The sequence below is a fragment of the Corylus avellana genome, chromosome 9 (genome assembly GCF_965113065.1).
Source record: "Corylus avellana chromosome 9, dhCorAvel1.hap1.2, whole genome shotgun sequence".
NCBI lineage: Eukaryota > Viridiplantae > Streptophyta > Magnoliopsida > Fagales > Betulaceae > Corylus > Corylus avellana.
In genome coordinates, this window is record NC_142498.1 from 17,055,407 (window position 1) to 17,078,934 (window position 23,528).

General features: G+C 35.0%; 1 protein-coding gene across 1 annotated transcript; it reads left to right on the plus strand.

The window, feature by feature from the left end:
- The first annotated feature begins 12,374 nt into the window (after positions 1 to 12,374).
- On the plus strand, positions 12,375 to 13,533 carry LOC132189976 (ethylene-responsive transcription factor 2). The gene has a single exon (XM_059604841.2). The coding sequence runs from the start codon at positions 12,749 to 12,751 to the stop codon at positions 13,439 to 13,441; it is 693 nt and encodes a 230-aa protein (XP_059460824.1). The 5' UTR covers positions 12,375 to 12,748; the 3' UTR covers positions 13,442 to 13,533.
- The last annotated feature ends 9,995 nt before the right edge of the window (positions 13,534 to 23,528 follow it).

The window sequence follows — 23,528 nt, forward strand, 5'->3', positions numbered from 1 at the left end:
CGGATGGAGGAAAGAAGCATCGTATTTCTTATCCATCTCACGTATGTTTGTTTGTCGGTATCGCTGGGTACAATTGTGGAGGGTCCATTCCCCGAACTAATCACTTTCCGGGATACTTCCAGCGCAAGCGATGACGAAATTAAAGAGGATATATTAATTAGTTTTATTAATTTATCATGCTCCTAAATAATTATAATTTATGTTTTAATTTTCGTCATCCCAAATGTAAACTGTCTCTTATAGTATAATAATAATAATAATAATAATAATAATTGTCTTAGTGAACTAGATAGAGAGATGACTCTAATAGTGACGAGAGCTTCTTTTTTTTTGCTAAAAATGTCACCATCAGCATTTTATTTTTTATTTTTTGAGACAGTATGATTATTATTTAAAAAGTAAAAGCAACCTGGTTTCTTGTTCAATAGTATAGACTATGCTTGAAAAATGAGTACATATGATTTATTATTTATTATGAAAATATTAGATTACCATCCTCTATTCTTAATTTGGAGTAAACCCAAAATATCTCAAATAATATAAAATGAAAAATAAAGATGTTAAAGTCAAAATGACCAAGATCATAGAAAATTTTGACTTGATTTCCCTTGGTAATAAACAAACTTTGTTAGTTTTATTCCATTTTCGACATAAAACTTACTAGAATCTCGAAAGCTCTTAGCTGCTTTCATCTTCTCTCTTCTTCCTTCTTCCTTTCTTTCTCTTTTTAGATGAGTCAGACTGTAGTGGTTGATTAATTGATTCTTTTTTTTAAGGAAGCAATCATAATCAAGTTTTTTTTATATATATTTTTAACAATTTTTTATTTTTTGTGGGAGAGATCCGTCCCTAATTAGAGAGTAATTGGTTTGAGATAGCGATCGAATTCTATCTTTTGAACCTCGTCCGCGAGCACTAGACAAAACATCGTTATTAGTGTGTATCCTGTTAGGAATCAATGTCTATCTCGAAACTTAAAGTCTTGAAGCATATTGGACCCCTTCAAAATTCTTCATAAAAAAATACATTTATGACAGAGATATTGCCACCATTGAACCCTAATAATATCTTTGTATCTATCCATCTTCTTCTCTTTCCTTCTTTCTTTTTTGGAACACCTTTTGTATCTATAATTTATAATTAATCTAGAGAAATTAAGTCGGTAATGTTAGTAATATCAAAAGTACCAAGTCCCAAGGTTCAAACATTTCAACTTACACATGTTTGATTTTCCCTCCACATGTCCACCGTTTATCTTCTATAAAATATCTTCTAGATTTTTTATATTTAAACTAATATATATATATATTATGACTAGCATGACTATTTAAATATACATAATATAATATATATATTTTAGTCGGCCGAAAATGGATTCATGAATGATGAATAGGAAGGGTGAGTTGACAGTTGACAGGCCAATTTGCAACGTCCAACTTTAACAGCCATCACGTCAACTACAGGCTGTACTGCTCCAAGGCAAGGATCAAAATCCCCGTGCTGTTAGATTAAACTTGGTTTGGTCCGCCCCGTTGAATAAATTTTCCTTCTTTTCTCTCCAAATATATATATTCTTTATTTTATTTTCAAAAGCTGCATGTTTTATCAGTGAAATGTACCCCACATGCTCACTAGAGCAGCCGTGTATACATATACTTTTGGACTTACACTCAACTATTTTTATTTTTGTTTTTACTAAGCCAGGTGGTTACGTGGTGCAGAAGAATAATGCTACACACGTTCACATTCCTATATTCTTACGGGTTTTTTATAATTTTAAAAAAATTATGAATTCTCAATTTACAAAATCCAAACAATTTATTATATCGAATGATTTAAAAAATGCTACTTATTAAAAATGTGTATATTACTATTATAAATAATATGTGGATTGTCCCACACTGCTCAAGAGGATGAGGTCTCTGCGAAATAATAAGAAGGGAAAAATATAAAAAAAATCTCAAACTATCAGTCGTTTTCGATTTAGTCCCCTAATGTTTCAAAAGTGATAAAATAGCCCTCCAAACTACCAAACTATTGCATTTTGGCCACTCCGTTAGTCAAAACCGTTAGTTTGGACGAAAACTACAAAATGACGTCATTTTGTTGGGAGCTATTTTATCACTTTTTGAACATTAAAAGGCTAAAATGAAAACGGCTGGTAGTTTGGAGAGCTTTTTTTATATTTTTCGTAATTTTTTTTTTTTTTTTCATAAAAGAGTATTGTAATAACTTAGCCATAACAAAACGACGTCATTTTGCAGTTTCCGTCCAAACTGACGGTTTTGATTAACGGAGTGGCTAAAATGCAATAATTTGGTAGTTTGAGGGGCTACTTTATCACTTTTGGAACATTAGAGGACTAAATCAAAATCGACTGGTAGTTTGGGAGGCTTTTTTATATTTTTTCCTAATAAGAAATATAAAAGAGATTGAAACACAATGATTAAGGTAGTTCGACAATATGCCTACATCCACACATTAAAACCCTATAGGTTACATCTTGCTTTATTGAATAATTTGATTGTACATAAAATTGATAATAGTTTCATTATATAGAAGCTAAAGGGAGATGATCTCCTTATATCTTAACAATATGGGACAAGAGAATGAGGCTTTTATATAAACCAATGACCAAAACCTCTATTCACTTGAGCAATGTGAGACAACCCACATATTATCTTTAATAATTACCAATAAGAATTGAATATATTTTTATCAAGTTCTTACTCTCTATGTTGTAAAAATGTTTTGAGCCACCATATGTCTTGTTTTCTAATTTTTTTGAAGAATATATAACCATCTCTTCAAAAGTTAAGAGGGTTTTTAGGAGAAAAATAATTTTTTATCGTCTTTATAACCTATCACATCACAGTTAGATATATTAATTTTAAATTTTAACTATAAAATAAAAATAATCATCATTCTAAAGCATTTTACGCCAACTAGTATAATATAAATATGTTAAAGAAATATGAAAAGCAACATAATTATATAACTCACTATTACTTTTGGAGGTCGACTTTAGTGGTGAAATGTAGCACGTGCCCACTAGAGCGGCCGTATATATATATATATATATATAATATACTTTTGATGGTCGACTGATTATTATTATTATTATTATTATTTAATCCTTTCCTACTCACCCTTCCACCAAAAAAAAACATATAAAAAAGGAAAGAAAAGAAGAAAAGTAAGAACGAGGAAGAAGTCATGTCTTTGACACACAACATTGAATTCTAAAACATGTGACGTTGAAAATTGACTTTTTGTTCTTGTGTGGATCGCAGAGGAAGTTGCGTGGCGTGGGGGCCAGGCCCATGAGGCCCGCCAAGTGGCACCCCCCACTTGCAAGGGTCATTTTTGTCAACTTGCTTTATTCTGAGTTTGTTTGGTTTGGTGTCCCATTCCCATTTGAACCAAGTTGTTGTGTTGGTGTCAGCTAAATAAACATGGATGCACATCCCCCCTGGAATGAAATCAATTGAATCACTTGCCGTTTTCTGCGTTGGACCGCCATCCCCTTCTTTAATTCTCGACAATGACTTTCTTTTCATTTAAAACTTTTAACCAACCATATACCAAAAAAAAAAAAAAAAAAATGCTCATAATTAATTTTAATGCTGACTATTCTTCGCATGAGAGGCCGCAATTATTACAAGACTACGGTCAAAGAGAAATTGCTCATATAGTATTGACTGTATATAAATAGCACAAACATGATTAATGTTTTACTAACTCATTACAAATTGTATTAGAGTCAAGTTATAATGTCATGGCGTACTGTCAGCATCACATGACTTGGTTTTAACGAGGACGTCATGGGTTTAAAAAGAGAGTTTGTAATAATCTAATCCCATTTTAAGAAGAAGTTCTGAATTAAATAGTTTTTTTTGGGTGATAGCACAGCCTAACCCTTCGTTTTGGTCGTTACAATTATCTTTTCAAAATAAGAACAAATTAATTAAGAAAAATTTTACTTTAGACCCTTGAGTTAGGACACATTTTGAGAAGGTCCTCTTAAATTTTAAAAACTCTCAATCTCACCCTTGAACTTTCAATTTGATGCGATGTATCCCCAATGTCAAATTATGTTAAAAGTGATAAAATGACCTTTATCCCATTAACCTTTTTTATAAAATTCCAAATTTCTCCTTAATTTTCAAATGAAATATTTTTTTTTAAAAAAAAAAAGAAGGAAAAATCGAAGGGTTGATTTTTTTTTTTTAGTAATCATCAAATATGATTGGATTTACACATCTGCCACTTAATAAAATTTTTCCACATGTATTAAATTAAAATACTGAAAAATACTTGGAAAAAAATAAAACCCTCTCTTCCATTCTTGCGCCCCACAAAATCCCCAAACCTCATTCGAACCCAACCCCATCTCTGACCACAGCCTTCTTCCCCATATCCGGTCACGAGCTTTCTTCCCCGGCCACGATGAAGCTTGTTTGGGGATTTTGTGGGGCGCAGAAGAGAGAGTTTTATTTTTTTTAAGTATTTTTCAGTAAATTCAGTCATATTTGATGATTTGGCAATTAGGACATATGTCAAAATATAATTAGTCCATGTATCAGTGATGTGGTTTTCTATTAAGTCAACTAATAGCAGATGGATGGAAGGATCATCTTGGTCTTTAGGCAAACAAGAAAAACCTCATGTAATAAAAATTAAACCATAAGAATCAAAAAATAAAATTATAAAACCTTAGAGATAAATAAGGTATTTAACCCTAAAATAAATTGGTGATGGAAACGGTGCTGAATTTATTTGAACATGACAATTGAAAAATAACATCTAATGAAATATAATATTCCTTGAACTCTGCAGAGTTTGTTCGATTTTTCAAGAATTGTGTGGATTCTTGAGAGTTTCAATTTATAAAAGTTTGAATTTTCTACAATAGATAATATCATATTGTGGTACCCACTACCCTGGATAAATTTAATCAGATTGTGCAAGGATGCTTTGTGAGCCGTTGATTTGTACTATATGAGTGATTGCCCAGAGGGCCAGAGTTGTAATTGGGATTAATATTTTTAGGATAATGTGCAGATATTTGTAGGATACTGTAAAGGATTCGAAGGTCTTCTGGAGAATTTATTCCTGACATTCAACGCATGTGGGCAATTAAGGGCTTACTAATCGTACTTTGAAGTTTGAACACGTTCGTAATTCGTTGCATAATTAATTAATTAAATGATGTTAACACTGATTATATTACCTCTCGTTTAAGTCTTTTTGGAGGTGGTAGGCCCTTCGCAATCAACATTGATATCCTCTTTTGAACAACTACGTAGCTTCCACTTGGGTGCTTTTTTATTTTTTTAATGTGGGAAAGGAGAAATGAGGAATTACATAAACATAAACATGAAATATAAAGGAAACAATGCCATCTTAAGGACAGTTGAGAATGAATAAATAAATAATATTTATTTATTTGAACGGATAAATAAAAGATTTTGGTTCCTATTACCATTTTTATTAGCTACATTTTTATCTTTAAATCTCTAATTTGTGCTTACTTTCTATTTTTCTTTTTATTCAAAAACGTCAACACTAACAAATAACTTTTTTCACAAAAAAATTCAAAGTTATTTTCATCTTTATGTAGTATCAAAATATTTTTCAACCAAAACACAAAAAATAATCTCTTAAGAAAGTTATCAAACGCCACCTATATCTCTCCTTTTTAGGAGAAATTTTGTATTCGTAAGACAAATCCTCTTGAACTTCTAAGACAAATTATCCTTGTTTTTTTTCCTTTTAGGGAAAGTAACAAATATTAATGATACCATTTATTCAAAGCTTCTTGGAGCCTCACAAAAACGGAAAAGGATCCTCTCCATTTCAAAATCCCTCAATTTCTTCTATTTAGTGCATTTTGAAGGGTAGTGTTGTCCAAAATTTTTAATGATAGTAGTGCATTAAATGCAATACCCTTCAAAATACACTAAATGGAGGAAATAGAGGGATTTTGAAATGGAGATGATCCTATTCCCACAAAAACTTAGTCAACCTCAATAGAGTTTATAACCCTTTAACCTTTGAAAGATCTATTTAGCTCTCGAGAGTCGAGACAATCTGTGCCAAACTTGTCATCTTTATGCTTGTTGGGTCATCCCTCTTTCAAGAGGATTGAGATCTCCTCTAATTACTCAAAATTATAGATTCTCATGTTATGAAATCGTGGCCCTTCATTTTAAATCCAATAGTCTATAAAATGCCAGCTGCTTTTGTATAACTAATGCATTAAATTTTGATTTTAAGTTGACTTTTGTTTTACCGAGGTTTAAATGATTTTATAGACCATTAAATTTAAAATGAAGGGACATGATTTCGTAATATAAAAATCTTCAATTTTGAGTAATTGGAGGGGATCTCAATCCCTCTCTGGATGGCCCGACTGGCAATCCCTAGATCGATGATCACTAGCCCAACAGACACGTGGTGGAATGACCATATATAAAAGGAAAGGTACTTCTAATAGGTTATACATATAACTTAGTTTAATGTTTTAAAAAAAAAATGAGCTTAAACCTTAAAATATTATTTATTAGGGAAAAGTTCATATATTCACTCTTAAACTACTACTCAATTGACAATGTCCCAAATTTAAAAAAAAAAAAAAAAAAAAAATTGACACCTCCCCCCCCCCCCAACTATCAATCAATTGTCATTTTGCCCTCTAAAGCCAGCATAAAGACAAAAATGGCCTTAAAATATTTTTATAAGACAAAAATATCATTATAAATTAGAAACAACAATTTAAAAACTTAAAAAAAAAAAGGGTGGGGAATCACCCTCATTCGGTGAAATGGTTTTGAATCAAGAAAAGCTCACAATTTTCATGTATTTGGCTTTGAAATTCGGAAAACAACCATGAGAAATCAACGAAATTCAAGAAGTAATTGTATCCTTCTATGAGAATAATGAAAATTTCTTCATAATCTGCCAAAATTTATAGCAGAGATCCATCCAAAAAACAAAAAAAAGACGTTTGAATACTTCTTCATCAATTCAATGGATTGAACAAACTGAATCACAAGAAAATTGAGTTCAATCACACTAACTAATGAATAGATTGCTTTAATTGGCAATTCAGACAAATCTTTAAGCACTGTACCCGACGTGATTTTTGTTTTCTTTTTGCTTTCATTGAGTTTGTGAATGATCTTGAGGGGGAGTTTGTCTAAGTAGCCGAGCTTCAATTTTTTTTTCCTTTCTTTTTTATTAAAAAATTATTAAAGGTATTTTTTTCATGAGAAATGTTAGACTTACAAATAAATTTTACAAAAAAATTTTTACAACATGATTAGAAATGAGATAAATTTAATTTTTGAGAAACCCAATCATATTGTGCCACATCATGTTGTAAAAGTTTTTTTGTAACATTTATTTGTAAAACTAACATTTTTCTTTCGTCATTAGTGGGTGTATTGACAATTGATTGGTAATTTGGAGGGACATTGTTACAATTGAAAGTTTAAAAAATATTATCAATTATGTGATAGTTTGAAGCGGAAAGCGGGTATTAAACCATAATAGAACTATAATACTAATAAATAATCCTCACCTCATGTTAGTATTGATCTGTTAGCATTTCTCATAGACATTAGCATGCATGTTGTGGTACCCACTACCTGGATAATTAATCAGATTGTGTAAGGATGCATTGTGAGCCGTTGATATGTACTATATGAATGATTGCCCAGAGTTCTAGTATGCATTGAATGTACGTCAGCAAGAAATTCTCCCGAACACCTTCGAATCCTTTAGTGTCCTACAAATATCTGCACATTATCCTGCAGATATTCATTATCCTAATTATCCTAATGTCCTACAAATTGGGGATTAATTATTTTAGGATAATGTGCAGATATTTGTAGGACACTAAAGGATTCGAAGGTCTTCCGATTCGGAGAATTTCTTGCTGACATGCAATGCATATGAGCTATGGGCAATCAGTCATTATAAGGAATAAGATCTTCTCTTGTTTATTTGAAAATGAATTGAAAAGGGATAAAAATGCCTCTTTACTATAATTAATTAGATATTTTTTAATTTAAATGAAATAAAGATGATCCTAATTTATCAGTAAAGGCTTTACTAATCTTACTTTGAACATGTTTGTAATTCGTTGCATATTTAATTAATTAATTAATGTTAAAACTGATTATATTACCTCTCTTTTTAAGTCTTTTTTGGAGGTGGTAGGCACTTGGCAATCAACACCATTATCCTCTTTTCAACGACTACTTCCACATCCCGCTAATTTTTAAGGTCCTCGAGCCCACAAAAACTTAGTCAAGCTCAATAGAGCTTGTAATCTCTTAACCTTTGGAAGATCTATTCAGCCCTCAAGACGGTCTGCACTCGACTGGTCATCTCTACGCTTGTTGGGTCATCCCTTCTTCAAGATGGTTCAACTGACAATCCCTAAACCGATGATCACCTACCCAACAGACACGTGGTGGAATGACTATATATAAAAGTTATACATATAACTTAGTTTAAGTTTCTTTAAAAAAAGAAAAAGAAAAGAAAAGAAAAAAGAAAATCTGAGCTTTAAACCTTAAAATATTATTTATTATGAATGGCACAGCAGGACCCAGTGATGCACGTCATGCATCTTTAGGAAGGGGTTAAGGGCTTAATGGCCGACGTGGTTATACTTGTTTGTTTCAAGTACTTCACATTGCTGGCTAAAAAACAAAAAAGACAAACGTCAGGAGGCCGGGGCCCACAAAGTAACTCATAGCCAGATTCCAGTCCCATCTTTAACATATGGGTCCCACCTTGTATATGCTTGCTCCCCTTTGTCGTTTAGCAGCTCACTCAAACTTTGCGGTGAAGAGTCAGACCTCGAGACTTTAGACTCGAGAGTCGTGTGGGGCAAACGCATGCTGCGACCGCCCGCAGATAATCGAATCAGCGGACTGTTTGGGTCAAACCTTCTGTTTCAAACACGTGCGTTGAACTTTTTTAACTATTTTTTTTTCGACAGATCCGAACTGATAGGCCCGGGTTTCTATCGCTGGGCTTGGATAAGAGGCCTGTCCCAAGTGATGGCAAGTCCAGCTGTCCAAGCCTAGGCGTTAACCTGTAAAGCAGATATCCTATTAGCCCATTAGTAACTTATTTTATTTTATTTTTATTTTTAATAACTTCACCTAGATTCTTAAACTATCACACGTTTCGAGAAGACTCATAAATTTCAAAAACTCTCAATTTCACTCACTGAACTTTCAATTCGATACAATTGACTCCCTCAGTCAATTTTTGTCATTAAACCTTAACAGAAACCACTAAAAAATCAAATGACCCTTCACTTTTTTTTTTTTTTTTTTTTTTTTAATTTTCAATTTGAAATAAGGGTAAATTCGAATTTTAATAAAATTTTAATGGATATAAAGACTATTTCATCACATTTAACGTTCAAAAACGGACAGAGGGGTGTAGATTGTATCAAATTGAAAGTTCATGAAGTAAAATTGAAAGATTTTAAAATTTAGAAAATCTTTTTAAATCGCTTAGTAGTTCAATAATCTTTTGTAAGGTTTTCTTTTTAAAAATAAAAAATAAAAAGCTAGCGACAACTTAATGGGGTAGTTGATAACTTGATAATAGCAATAACAATCCATCTCATGAAAAGTAGTTTTAGGGACCACTTTCAATGCTATTAGCAATGATAATTGTTGTCGCTAATAAATCCTTAAATGACAGATAATGGTTCTCATCACTACTGATCATACATTGGGTCGTCCCTGAAGACCCTTTTTTCCAGCAGTATGAAGTACTTAACGTTCTTAGTTGTACCTCTGTTTCACTCTTTTTTCGCATGAAAACAGAGCATGGTGCTTTGGGCGTGCAGCAAGCCTTGATGATGACCACCCCGGTCCCCGGAGCACCTTAGCTTTTGCCCATGATCGATAATTCGAAATGATAGGGAAAAATGTAGACCCCCCCATTGTTTGTTAGTATTACGAATTTGATAGGAGAATTATGGCGAAGGAGGGGGGTTGTCATGTCCCTGTCCAAGCCTTCCGGCTTTCACACGGTACATGCTTCCGAACAAGGTAGGATTGATCGTACAAACTAGAAAACAAAAGTGTTGACAGGGAAACATGAATTGATCATACAAATCACAAGGTATATTGTTATTTAGTGATTCACATGTTTATCAATTATTTGAATACTTTAAGGGGGCATTTTTGTTAAAGAAAATGTAAAATGACTGCTTCCTAAAAATAACTAAATGGATCATCTCCATTTCCAAGTTTGCTCCAATGAGCGAGGTCTTATGCATCAGTTGATCAGGAGGGCAATGGTAAACTACTAAACTCCATTATCTATTTAGAAATTTTATTTTATTTTATTTACTTTTTTTTTTTAATTGTTTTTTCCGTGAGGTAATTTAAGGATAGGAAGAAAGGATGAGGTGTATTGAAAGGGAAATGGAGAGGAACCGGTTAGTACAACATAGGAGGGCAAAATAGTCTTTTTTATTTTTTTGAGACCATTTTGTCCTCTTATTTTGCATAATCAGTTCCTCTCTATTTCCTTTGAAATGGAGAGGATCCTTTTGGGAGGTGTAGCATGAGTCCCATGTTTTGATAATAATGGATTGGTTAGGGTAATTTTGTGTTGTCGGTTTAGGTCGTGTTGATTTACATGTTAATTCAATCCCAATTCATTTAGTTAAATGAGTTGAATTCCCCAATATTGCCACGAGTTATTTAAATTAGTAGGTAACACAGAATTATGTGTTGACCTGTTTAATAAAAATATTGTGTTGAGTTGATCCAACTTACATAACTCATTGATTAAATAGGCTGTTGTACATGGAACTAAATTCAAGATCTCAAACTTGAGAATTCAAGTCATAGACAACATAGGTCATGTTGGGTTGACACAAAAATGAACCGTTTGACCCGTTTCGACATGTGTATGAATTTGAATAAAAAATAAATTTGAATTTATATGAATTTTATGTAAAAAATACATTTATATGTATTTTAGTCTCTCCTTTTGGGATTTTTGTTTTTTAATTGTAAAAAAAAAAAAAAAAAAATTATTTATATAAGTTATACGGGTCATTCATGGGTTAAAGTCGTTGTCTTGGGATTAATACTTTTATTAAACGAGTTAATTCAAGTCGACCTGAATATATAAAATCTTAACTCGTTATTTTTATGTCTGACTCGAAAGTCGTATAAAAAATTATTAGCTTTGTAGAGTGGCCCCTCTCCATCTTAAGATAAATATTATGGCTTTTATTTAAACATGATCATCTTTGTATAGCTACCTTCTCTCTTGATTGGGTAGATTCCATTCATTTTTATTTATTTATTTATTTTTGTTTAATTTGTAGATTCCATGGCAATGAGTTACATGTTATCCAGACAATGATTTGAACAAATACTAAACTAATTAATCACAAGAAAATTGCAAAGTCAGATTAACTTATTGTTCCTAAACTTTTATTTATATATCCGTAACAATAAAAAACTTTCTTAATGACGACAAAAATAAAATAAACACTCAAGACAACTTGGCGTTTCAAGTTGTAAAGAGGAATCTAAAAATAAATAAAAAACAAAAAAAGTGGTTAACAGGAACTCCAACCGTGAGGGGACAAACAATAATACAGGCCCACCGCCCTTGCAAGTGGATTAATTGCTCCTCTCGGGTCTCCTTCCTTCCCTTCTGGCGGACCTAAAAATCTCCAATAATAGATGTGGGGGCGGGGGGACTGGGGGACATTAACCCTTTCGCTACTCCCGACTGGGACTGTTATTATCCTTAACCAATTTTTCTCTACTTCTCACAAATATTATATCTATTTTTGTAATTTCTTATTGCTATAATATTATATTTGTGGGTAAACTGCCCATTTTTATCAACTGTCCTCACCTTTTTTTTTTTTTTTTTTTTTTTTTTTTTTTTTTTAAGGAATATTCTTTTTGCACCTACCATGCTTAGATAATACAATAATTTGCATTTTTGAAATGGCCCATTCATTGTTCTATATGTTATAAGCACCATGTAAATACCAAGTGTTATTGGAATTTCGGAGGTGGTCCTTTAGTAGGATTTTTGGGAATGGTCTAACCACCTCTGCTTTGAGTGGTCAGACAACTGTTTTTTTTTTTTTTTAACACGTGACACTTGTCTTTAACGTGACAAATTGATTATGTGACTATAAAAATTATATATAGTTTTAGATAGATCATTAATAAATTGAGTTGGGGGAGAATTTTATACTATTAAAATTGCATGAAATCACAAAAACTGGGCCAAAATTTTAATTTTTCTTAATTAATTATGAAACAACATTATCATGATTCGAAAAACCCAAACCACAGAAAAATTCCGTACGCTTTTATTTCTACTTTATCACAAGAGAGACTCACACGTTGAATTCCAAGTCGTTCACTTTATCCACCGTGTCTCGCACGAACGTGGCGCAAAACCAACGTCAGCAGAGTGCGTCAGTTTCTCAGCTGCGACGAAATCACTCACGCGACTGAACCTCCACTTCCTCCTATTTGCCCACTTGCTCCAGGAAATGTCAAAGAAACCCAAAAATCAAAGAAAGAGAAAATGCAAGAAGCTAATAAATATCTTACCTGGACTCTCCCACTATAAAATACCTTCAAAACCTTCTTGTTCCAGAATTGTCTCTCCCTCTTATCACACCAAAACTCAGCCGTTTTAGGCCTGAAACTACACAAACATGAACGGAGCTACCTTGGGTGGGTTTAGTTTTCCTCATATTTGTCATCGAGGCTCAGGCTTGGGCGGTCTCTTTCCTTGCTTAACTGAGCAGTGGGGAGACTTGCCGTTCCAAGTTAACGACTCTGAGGACATGATTGTCTACAATTCCCTACGTGATGCCGTCAGTTTTGGCTGGTCTCCGCTAGATTTAACGGCGACCAACATAAAGGCGGAGCAGGGAGACGTGTTGGAGCTGGCGCCAATCACGGGAGCCGAGCCGATGAGATTGGCTCAACGAGAAGCTGTGAATTGTGACAAGAAAGTGATTAAGAAGCATTACAGAGGAGTGAGGCGAAGGCCGTGGGGAAAGTTCGCGGCTGAGATACGGGACCCGGCTAAGAACGGCGCGAGAGTGTGGCTCGGCACGTACGAGACAGGTGAGGAAGCTGCGGTGGCTTATGACCGAGCGGCTTATAGGATGCGCGGCTCCAAGGCTTTGCTTAATTTTCCAAACCGGATTGGGTTGGGTGACCCAGAACCGGTGAGGATCACGGCCAAGCGCCGAGATCAGGAGCCGGCTTGGGATAGCAGCTCCTCCAAGAGGACGAAAGGCTTGGAAGCCCAGTTGGAAATGGAGAGAGACTTGAATCCGTTTCAGCTGGAACAGCAAATGGGGCCACTTCCAATTTCTGATCAATTATTGGTTAATTAACTTAAGAATTGGAATCTCATACAAGGAACAAGAAAAAATCACGGGGACTTGTTTGGTTGCTTATGTACAAAGTGAGGTTGTGCAAATCTGATTTTCCCCTTTTTTTTTTTTTTTTTTTTTTAAATTAAAAAAAAAAATTTATAATATTCCCATTTCATAGAGCTTTTGTTACAATGTTGTAAAATTGTAAAACATAGCAAAGACTATGAAGAGAAATAGTTTGCCGTTTGGATTGTGTATGAGAAGCTCTTAATTGAAGTGTCTTTTCTTAGAATACAATTTACAATTTTGAATGTGAGTGAGACTAAAACACAAGTGTAACTATTTCAACAAATGACTCATTCAATCATGATTTTATTTTAATTAAATTATAATCAGTTTTATGATATTTTATCAACTAATCAAAGTCGATTATAGTATATATATATATATATATATATATATATATATATATATATATATATTTTTTCCGGGGTAAGTCTAGACATTATTCTTGTGTCATTCTTATGTCCTTCTAAAAATAATTTGACTTTTAAAATTACCATTTGATAAAAAAAAAAAGCCCAATGATAATTTTAAGAACTATATTATTCTTGAAAGGACACGAAAGCGACATAAGAGTGAGAATGGTAATTTTCTTCAATTTTTTCACCAAAATTTGAAGAGAATTTTGGTGAGCGGGTTCACACAAAAAATATAATAATAATAAAAAAAGGTATTTTTTTTTTATCTCTAACATTCCCTCCTCAATAAAGAATAAAGAAATCTTAAATAAAATACTGAAATTGAATAGCTAAAATAGAGAGAGATATATCTGTTTTAGAAAAATGAATAAATATTCTAAACTATATTTTTATCTCACAATAATGATGTAGTGGTTTCAATTAACCCATTGATTTATTTTATTTTATATTTTATATTTTTTTAACAATGACTAATCCAAGAATTGGTTTAAATTACAACATTAACATTAAGAAATACTTGTGGAATAAAAATATAATTTTTAGATTTACTCATAATTAAAAAAAATAAATTCTTAACTAAACCAAAAAATAAAATTAACTAAACTGTATGTGAATCCTCTCACAATATCCTAAACACTTTGGCCCCATTTGGCAATGGATCCGCCAAAGTCCAACTTTTTTTCAACTTTCTAATATTCTTATTTTACATCAATCACTTTTTATTATTATTCAAAATAAAAAAATTCACTACAAAATAATTTTTTTTCACTTTTCCATATAAAAAATTTTAAATTTTTATCTATTTTATATTGCATCAATTATTTCCAAACAAAAAATTACCTACCTAGTCTATTGCCAAATGGAGCCTTTAGTTAGCATGAGAGGATAAGAGCATTCACAATGGACTCTATATATATATATATATATATAAATCTAACAAAACTCATAAAAACACCAATTTAACAAGCTCCCTTTTATACTTTATATTTAATTCTTGTTAAAAAATTATATAAGCTTATTTTTCACCCCATTTTTTCTTGATTGGTTTAAAATTAATAAAATAATAATATTTAACTAAAGCAGAAAAATATATTTTAATAGTGATTCTCTGAATTTAATAAAATAATTTTTTTTTTCTTTAAATTTAACTTGTATTTGAGAAATTCATTATGAATTCTCTTACAAATGTCATTTTCGTACTTTATAATTTTCGTACACTCATGTGACCACATTTTCCAATGAAAAACAAGAGAAGAAAAGTGAAGATTCTAGGTCGTACGCAAGTGGGGCAATGTTTGTTTAGTAAGAAAAAGCATGATTTGAGTTTTGCAGAACATTTTCTTTTGAAGCAAGAAATAATAGCTATGTTTGGCAAAGGAAAGCCCCGCACTGTAGCTGAAACGACACTGTTCTAGCTACAGTGCGAGGCTGACATTTGGCCAACTTTTTCATTTTTTTTTTTTTTAATTTTTTAAGCAAAATATAAAAAAAAAAAAGAAAAAAAAGAAAAGAAAACAGAGGGGAAAGATGGGGTGGTTCCAGCCACCCCTTGGCCAAAATGGGGTGGCCGGACCACCCCATTTTTGGCCAAGGGGGGTGGCTCCAGCCACCCCCGTGGCCAAGGGGGTGGTCCGGCCACCCCCTTGGCCCAAAAAAAAAAAAAAAAAAAAAAAGGATCGGTGCATTTGGGGGTGGCCGGACCAACCCCAAGGGGCTGGGGGTGGTTTCGGCCACCCCATACGGCCGGTATGGGGTGGCCGAAACTACCCCAGCCCTTTGGGGGTGTTCCGGCCACCCCCAAATACACCCCTTCCTTTTTTTTTTTTTTGGTTGGCCAAGGGGGTGGCCGGACCACCCCCTTGGCCATGGGGGTGGTCGAACCACCCCCAGATCGGCCTGGGGGTGGCTCCAGCCACCCCTTGGCCAAAATGGGGTGGCCGGACCACCCCATTTTGGCCAAGGGGTGGCTAGAGCCACCCCATCGTTCTCCTCCCTTTCTTTTTTTTTTTTTTTTTTTGCTTTGAAAAAAAAAAAAATTCACGTGCAGCAATTTTTAACCCAATTTTAATACTTTGTTTTAAAAAAAAAAAAAAATTACAAAGTCAAGATTGGTGTCAGATTGCACTGTAGTTGGAACAGTACCGTTCCAGCTACAGTGTGGGGCTTCCCCTTGCCAAACGTAGCTAATGTTCTCATTTCCCACTAAAGGAAAGGGAAATGATTCACACAGTAAAGACTATTTAATTTATTCCATAATATAAACAATTGTGATTAAGTGTTTGTTTGGGATTGCGTTTGAAAAAAAAAAAATAGTTGTTTGATAAAAAAATTAAAAGTGATTTTAAGGGTTCAAAAAGCTTAAAAATGGTCAAAATACATTTTTGACAAAAACTTATAAAAATGAAGCTTTTGCCCAAAAATACTTTTTAACTTAAAAAATTTTATTTCTCAAACATAATCCTAAACATGCTCTAAATGTAACTTCTTAATATGAAATTATATGATTTTTTTTCTTCACTATTTTCCATGTCTCCCATGTCCCTCTGTTTTTTTTGAAAATTTATTTGTAAGCTCATTCCTTCACAAAAGATATTATACAAGCTACTTGTGGAATCATATAGCCTATGGGTTTTATTTTATTTTTATTTTGAGCCTTCCCTTGATCTCATATATATATATATATATATATATATATATATATATATATATATATTTTCTAATTGGAATGGCAAGAAAGGGTGATTAACTGTGGTTATTCTATATTGACGTAATTAGAGCAGCACTGGCCCGTTAGGAACTGCTCAAGAGGGGTCTAGAGGACGAAAACCGTAGCTGTTTTCTCAAGACCAATTGAACCATAGTCTAAGTCAATCTTGGCTACTTTAGCCGGGCGTGATCATGATAGCACTTGCCCATTAGGAACTGTTCAGGAGGGGTCTAGACACAAAAATCGTAGGCGTTCTCTCAAGACTAATTGAACCATAGTTTAATTCAATCCTACCAGAACATTAGTGAACTGAAACTCAGGACGGCTAATACAAGTCAAGCTTGTATGAATTATTATTCATTACGGAGAGTCGAACCTACGCCCTAACTAATACATCCCCAACCTCTTTGACTTTTTTTTTTTTTTTTTAAATTTATTTTTTAATTATTATTATTATTATTATTTTAAAAAAAAACTACTAAATTACCGTAACCGGTAATCATGTTTCTACATTTGGATACACGCAAGAAGCACTTTAGGTGGTGTTTGGCAAATGGGTTGGCCTAGACACTGTAGTTGATGTAGATTAATGTGAAAAAAAGTAAGAATGTTTAGTATAAAAAAAATGAAAAAGTGGTATGGAAAAGTGAAAAAGTTTTGTTTTGTAGTGATTTTTTTATTTGAATAATAATAAAAAGTGAATGATTTGATATAAAAAATGAAAAAGTTAGAATGTTTTGATGTTGATTTTTTGGGAAATGATGATGAACAGTATTTGGGCCAACCCCATCCCCTTTACCAAACAAGCCTTAAAGTGTGAAATGTGCAATTGCTTTTTTAATTCGTGCCAAACGTGGTATGGGTATGCCAAAAGCCTCTAGTTATGTCATTTTTTCACTTGAAAATCATGGTAATTACAATTACCAAAAAAAAAAAATGGTAATTGGCGCTGGGAGACTGGGAGTCAAAATGGTGGGACACATAGCTGGAGAAATGATGTATTGAAAGTAAGGAAAATAAATAAAAATATTAATGTGAAAGGAACAAGTATCAAATTTTGTTCACACCGAAGTCAAACGATTGTGCATGACCAACTAGAATGTTTCTTCAATTCCATCGTTGAAGGTTCGACACTCGACTCATTGAATTATAGTGAGAATGATTAACGATATTCGGAAAATATCTCAAACATCAATTTATGTTGAATTTGAGGGTGCTTATTTATTAGGTGAACCCCAATAGAAGAAAAACTAACAAATGTGTCACGTTAAATAGTTCCGAACCATTTACTCCGTTGAAATATATACCTAAAAATTAATATGCTCGTAGCTTGTGGTGCATGACCAAATTAACTTGACTAAAATAAAATGATGATTCTAATCTATATATCCTATTGAATATTGGTCCTACCTTACCTTCCGTTTCCTTATCATATTTTTGACAAAGATGAGATCCCAATGTCCACCGTTTTAGGCATACGTACTCATTACTTACCTTTAGTAAACACATATATACAGCATCTAAATCTTGGTTGATTTGATAACTCCAAGTTTATCTAAATTATGAGTAATGTTACTCTTCAAACCTATTTATCACAGTATTATTTTATATTCATAGATTTTTTTTTTTTTTTTTTTTTTTAATAAAGACTAACCCAATGACTAATGAATATTATCACATTAACCTAGTCAGATAAGGGTGAGACAAAAGTTAACTATGTAGCGTTAGTCCTAAATTAAAACACGTCATAGTAAACCACATAATACCTTAAATATTAGGTATGTTATTAGGGGTTGGTGGGCGTGAGCATATAAAGACAAATTAAGTTGGTCGTAGTATTTGTGTGGTTCTCCACCTAACAACGTACACCAACAAACATTACAGCAAGACTGCGAGGGTCGACGAGACTGCAGTTCAACAGTATATGGCAAAAGGCCTTTTTTTTTTTTTTTGGGCTGAATATATAAGAAATTTATTAAGAAGAATACAATCAACATAATTAACAGAGACAACAATATTAACCATCTTATTTAATTAGAGAGTTTATCCTTGATCTTGGACTTGATGACGCTTATTTTGCGCGCCAAAAAAACAAGAAGAAAAATAATGACGCTTGTCTCCATGTGATCCAATACAAACCAAACACATATTTAATATTTAAAATAATCTTTTTTTTTTTTTTTAATTTTCATTAATCAATAACTTTCTTTTTTTTTAAAAAAAGATATTACAAATATTCGTTATCTCAAAAGATCCGTCAAAAGATCACACAAGGAGGGATAGGTTGCTCCCTTCGTACAATATCATCTACATTTGGTGGGGCATCCCACAACCAAAAAGACATAGTGACATGAGTGGTAGCCAGTTTTACAAGCATATGCGCCGCATTATTAGCGTCCCTCATTACATGCATAAAACTGATGTTTTCCAAATAACGTAGCTCTCTCTATATACATTTTATAAAGTGCCCATAGCTGCTAAGACACGACTCTTCCGAAGCAATAACCTTGACAACTTGCATGGAGTCACCTTCAAAAATAATGTTATCGAAGCCCAATTCCTTGCAGAAAATAATAGCATACACCGCTCTTAGAGTTTTAGCCGAAGTTAGATTAGTCTAAATGGCAAGAGACAAACTTTGCGCTGCAAGAAACAATACGACATGGGTTCGAATTGAAGCCCACAATGAAAATCTTCATATCTGATTAGTGTAAATTATCTTGATTTTCATTGATGCTGACTCAAGTTATGGCTCAAGTTAGACTTAAGAGAAATAAAATAATCATGTTTATACCCCTCATTGTATACGCCCCTCTTGGCGACTAGGTGATACTATAATCATGTTTATGTTTAGATAGAATCTAGTCATAATGTTTGTCTCTGCCTACCTTTTTTATTAAGAAAAAAAAAAAAAAAAAAAACTAGCTCTAGGCCAATTATTTAGCCACTGTAATTAATAGTTGTACTAAATTTCCTAGCTAGGACTATTTGTATTAGCATGACATGGACAGGCTTAATTGACGTACAGAAATTTTTGAGTGGCGGAGTTGATCTTAATGGTCTTTTGGCGGCCTATTCAGAACTTAGTGCTGATGCAAATCCGTTTTAGGAGTATATTATTATTATTATTATTATTATTATTAAGAATTTTTATTTTTCATATCTTTTAGGTGTGTTTTATTTGTTGTTAAATTCCGGTTAAGGTCCAACTCTATTTTAGAGTTCAAGTCCAGCGTTGTTTATGTTTTCTTTGATTTACAGGTACCGAAGTCGCAGTGATGATAGGAATGATATTCACTGGCATCTGCATTTACTTATTTTACTTATTGTATAGTTGGGTCGCTAAATGAAAAGGTAATATAAATTTATGAATTTGGATCCTTGTAATTTTTAAAATATATGATTCTCACATTTTAAAATTTAAGTCATTCATTTCATTTAGTAAAAGTTTGTGTTAGAACACAATTTTTTGAGGAATGACGTGGAACAAACTGCACAGTAGTGTCAAAGGAAGCGTCAGCCTTGCACATAAGAACAAATAATAGGATTAGAGTCCTCGGTGGTTTCCCGGTGGGGATACTCCGATGCCTAAGTCAGCAATGAGAAAGAAACAATGTAAGCCACAATGAATCTTAGATAGCAAGAGTTGCGATTACTTTCACCTTGATAATTGATTTGTATTTATAGGCATGAGAGGAATTTGATCTCTCGCACGTTGAGGGACCTTATCTCTTAATATCTGCTATGCAAACATTTGAAAGAGGGATAGCATTTGTTAGCCGTTCCGTGATTTTAGTAGCCTAAGATCAGGGGATAATGATCATAGCTTTTGTGCGGTGTTAAGTTAGAGTGTCTGAGTAGGTCTCGGGCACCTTCGTTAGCTTATATGCTAACTGACATATCTTTATCGACATAGACAATTTGAATGTTGAATGGTTGATCATATCTCTATGATGAAATGACCAATGCACTCCTCGGCCTTTGACCATCTTAGCCCATGAGTTATGTCTCAAGCCAGGAGCCCGAGACCTCCTTGGGCTAAGTTGACCGAGGGCTTAGCAGCCCAGTATGTCTTGAGTTTGGGCCTTTGGTCCATTGGGCTTTGTCTGATTGATCCACGACCCAACAATTACCCCCCAATTTCCTAGTCTGGATGACTACGAAATTTTTTGTGTTCTTCAGAAATGGATCGGTCTCCCAATGTTCGTACGTCTGAGGCTTCCGAGGAAAACCCTAATCTCAATTCCGGGTTTTGGCGGGACTTCTCCCACTAATTCCTTGCCGAGATGCTCGATTTATCCGAGGACCAGTTGGTCTACTCACCTGTTGATCTGAATCAATGAGTGCTCGTCCACGTGTCAGCCTAGGAGTAGCTGTCTTTTCAGTTACTGCGCATCATTAGTAGACGATAGGACGCGCCTGCTACGGCTTTTAATGCGTGTGTTCCCAATGCATCTTCTAGGGTTTCAAAGTGCCGACGTCTTTTCATCTTCTCAGATTCCTCCAGCTTCTTAGACTCTTCAGTTTCTCGGACTCTTCAGTCTTTCAGACTTGCTATAAAAAGAAGTTGCTGTTCATTTTTCATTTTGTCCTTTGATTTTCCCAAAACGCCATTATCATGTACGAAGCTCTGCAACTTTTCAAAACCCCAACTAGTTTGCTTTCATTTTGATTTTTCTTCCCAATATTTCTTTCTTCGGGTAGTGTTTTTCAGGGTTTCAATCAATCGAGCCCTTTCTCTTCCTTCCTGCGAACCATTCGTTCATCCTAACAGTCCAGTGGTCAAGTACTTGGATCTGCTATTGCCATTTATTGAACCTGCGGTTGATCGCCTTCGATTGTCTGTGACCCACTTGCTGATACGCCATTCTTATCCCTGCATTCCTTGTTCCCTATACCCTGAGTTTCTTTTCCTCATGGGTGATGGAGAAGGCTCTGGCTCAGACGGTGCGGGTTCTTAACCTGCTATGTGGAAGGCCACCTTATCATCGAAGAATGAAAGACGGGTCAGGCTAGATTGTTACATACCGAGATCAGTTACGCTTCGGTTCGATGATGAACGGAGAGGCGCCATAGTCAACGCTGAGGAGCATGAAGTCTGCTTGTACGAGGAGATGTTTCGTGCAGGTCTCAAACTACCCTTCCCGAGGCTCGTTCGAGAGTTATTGGGCCACTTGAATGTGGCTCCTCACCAGATTGTTCCCAACACCTGGAGAATGTTCTTCGGCTGCGTAATCTTGTGGCCAATGGCTCTGGGGACGGGAATTCCCTAACTATCAGGGAATTCTTATCGGCGCATAGGTTCACCAAGAACCCAAAGATGGAGGTGCTCTATAACTTCCAAGCCCGACGGGGTAGACTGGTATTGTTTGAAAAAACTCTTACCAGCAACCGAACATGGAAGAATAAATTTTTCTTTACTTGGGGCAATGAGAATTTGCCCCTTCGGAGAGGGTGGAAGGTCTGAGGGTTCCTCGGGATATGAGTTTTCCAGTGGATGATGCTGGTCTTGAACCAGTGTTGTCTCTAAGGAGCACATTCGGATGAACACGGTTATAGCTTGGGCTTGAGAGGACGGGAGTGCTACTGTATTCAAGAACTTGGTCACTACGACCAAGTTGAAGCATTATCTATATGCTCCCGGGTCTGGCCTCGGTAAACCTAAGAGATCGAGAGATGTGGCGCCAGGGGTTGCGCAGGAATAGACCGCTCCAGAAGGTAGGGCGTCTGAGGTCGCGGGGAGACTAACTCCTGCTATGGTGGGTGTGGTGCCTGAAGCCGTGGTGAGACCTTGTCCGGTTGGGGAAGAGTCGGTCGTGAGGCCGATAAAGAGGGATGTGAAGATAATGCCTATAAAGAAGAACAAGCATCTGAGAGATGAGCCCTTAAAGGCTCATTTGAGGCTTGTTGATGAGCCTGAGGAGGCTGAGTAGCCATTGCTCAAGAAGGTTAAGGTGACCAAAATGGCAGGGTCCCCTGATGCTGTTGCTGCGGGTAAGCAAAAAGTTGCCCAACTTTTGGCGGCTCAAAGGAAGGGGAGCTCCAAGCCCATTGTCCACCTAGCCAGTGTATACTACTAGACCATTTCTCCTGTTTCCTTTCTGTCGGCTCCTCTGGCCGAGCCTGCTGAAGTTCTAACTCCTGTGATTGCTATGGAGTCAGTTACTCCTATTCCCTCGAGCCCCAACATCAATCGCATCATGGAAGAGGCTGCGTTGGAAGTGTGCTCGGATTCCTCGGTAGGGAATGAGGATGAGAGGCCCGAGCGAGTGATTTCGGTAGCCGAATTGGTAAGATCGTCGGTTACCGAGGCTAAGGAAATGCAAGCTGATGCAAACTCGTAGGCACCTTGTCTGAGCGCTTCTCGGGCTATAATTGATTCTGGTGCACAGGAGTCTGCAGCTGTAGGTGATTTTGCTGCAAGTGAGTCTAGGGTACAACCCCCCAGCGTCGACTGGTCGGTAGGTCACCCCTTACCAACCTTAGGGGTGAACTCTTGGGGAACCCCTTCTCTGCCTTGGTGGCTTTGGTGCCCCATAACCGACTAACAGGGCAGCATTATCACACAGCTCGGGGCATGGTGGAAGCATGTCTCTACTATCAGTTTGTTGTAAGTGCCTTTCTTTTTCATTTTTGTTTTGCAGGGCTTTATATATACTAACTTCTTTATTTGTTCCAGAGCATAATGAGGTCGCTGTTACTCTACTGTGACGTCATGAAAACTGTGCATGACTCGGCTGAGGAGTCTGACAATTTGGAAGCTAAATTTGGAGAGATGGAACAAAAGTTGTCGGAAACCGAAGCCGAGAATACAAGGCTAAGGGGAGTCCTCTCCCAGCAGGATGCGGAATTGCTGGCTGCTGGTCAGCAACATTCTTTAATTCAAACCGAGGCTGCTGAGGCCGATGCTGCTCTG

Excerpts from the sequence above, each read along its gene's own strand:
- LOC132189976 (XM_059604841.2), top strand. The coding sequence starts at position 12,749 with ATGAACGGAGCTACCTTGGGTGGGTTTAGTTTTCCTCATATTTGTCAT.